This window comes from Calidris pugnax, unplaced genomic scaffold (genome assembly GCF_001431845.1).
Source record: "Calidris pugnax isolate Ruff unplaced genomic scaffold, ASM143184v1 scaffold3170, whole genome shotgun sequence".
NCBI lineage: Eukaryota > Metazoa > Chordata > Aves > Charadriiformes > Scolopacidae > Calidris > Calidris pugnax.
The window spans coordinates 1-1618 of NW_015093012.1; the positions used below are offsets into that span (position 1 = coordinate 1).

At 55.3% G+C, this 1618-nt stretch overlaps 1 protein-coding gene across 1 annotated transcript; it reads right to left on the reverse strand.

Moving 5' to 3' along the window:
* Window positions 1-723: 723 nt before the first annotated feature.
* On the reverse strand, window positions 724-1540 carry LOC106900641 (NAD(P)(+)--arginine ADP-ribosyltransferase 2-like; the record flags this gene model as incomplete). The annotated part of the gene is made up of 1 exon (XM_014962771.1): window positions 724-1540. A coding segment is annotated over exon 1 (817 nt), but the record flags the coding sequence as incomplete, so codon positions are not given.
* Between the last annotated feature and the right edge of the window lie 78 nt (window positions 1541-1618).

The following is a 1618-nucleotide window of genomic DNA, read 5'->3' on the forward strand; positions in this document are numbered from 1 at the left end:
CGGGGGATGTCACCTTTCAGCCATTCACACTTGTGGTAGCTGAATTTCCCAGTGGGATTGAGCTGGATGTACCAAGCTGTCAGGACATGCCATGCCATGCTCTGCCATGCTGTGTCAAAACGTGCCAAGCTGTCCTGTGCCACACCACATCATGCCATGCTGTACCTTGCTGTCCCCCCCCATGCCATGCTGTGCCACGCTATCCTCCACCGTGCCATATCATGCACCTGGAGGGAACTGGGCATGTTTAGCTTGGAGAAGAGGAGGCTGAGGGGAGACCTCATTGCCCTCTACAACTCCCTGAAAGGAGGGTGTAGAGAGGTGGGGGTTGGCCACAGGACCAGAGGTAATGGTATGAAGCTGCAGCAGGGGAGATTCAGATTAGATCTTAGGAAGAATTACTTTACTGAAAGAGTGGTCAGGCACTGGACCAGCCTGCCCAGGGAGGTGGTGGAGTCACCATCCCTGGAGGTATTTAAGAAACGTGTAGACGTGGCTCTTCAGGGCATTTTCTTTTTTTTTTTAATTTTTTTTTTTTTCTTTTGTGGTTGGACTCAATGATCTCGGAGGTCCCTTCCAACCACTAAGATTCTGTGATTCTGTGGTGGAAGGGAGGGACCGTCCCAGGGGATGAAGGGAGCATTTTGGGGGGATGGAGGGACCAACCCAGGGGATGGAGGGACCATCATGGGGGAACGGAGGGACCGTCACGGGGGATCTCACCTTTCAGCCATTCGCAGTTGTACTTGCTGTATATGCCCCTGGACTGGAGCACGATGTGGGTTCCTGTCCAATAGTAGGCAATGTTGGCCACCATGAATCTCTCGTAGGGTGGGATGAGGACCTCCTCCTCATTGGGAAAGAAGGAAAAGTGCCTGATGGGAACGCCATAGCAGGTGTACACTGAGAAGAAGGTGTCCTGGCCGAACTGTGCAGCTGTCTTCTTCACAAAGGAGGTGGAAGTGAATTGGCCAAAGCGGACAAAATCATGGAGCTGGGCGGTGAAGCGGATGCCACGGACGCCCCGATAGACGTGGTAGCAGTTTGGCTGGGCATGCCACAGGATTTTCAGGGCCTGGGTCAGGAGGTAATGCAGCGTCTTGAAGTGAAATTTGTACAGATATTCCTTGTGGGAGCTCCCAGCCTTGCGCATGGCAGCGTTGAAGGTCTGGTACAAGCCTCCAGGCATGGTGTAGGCCAGAAGGGCCGTTGCATGCTCTGCCCGCAGCGCTGGTGGCCTGGGGACATAAGCCGCCCTCTTCTGCCATTTGGCAGCGGCCAGGGGCCAGTACTTGGCGTAGATGCTGTTTTTGGTGAGCTCCATCTGGTGGAGCTTCCCCAGCTCCTTATCCATTTGGTGGCCGCAGCCCCGGTACTGGTCATCGAAGGAGGTGGGGGCCATGTCCAGCCTGATCTGCTTGATGGGCCCCAGATCCTTCAGGGGGTTTCCAGGGGCCAGGGTCCCAGCAAACAGCACCAATCCCAGCACCAGGTGCTCCATGGACACGGACCTGTTGGAAAGAGTCCATTCGAGGGCCATGGAGATGCTCCAATGGCTGGAACCCCCCTGCTCTGAGGACAGGGAAAGCTGTGACATGGAGGTATTGACAGTGGTGGC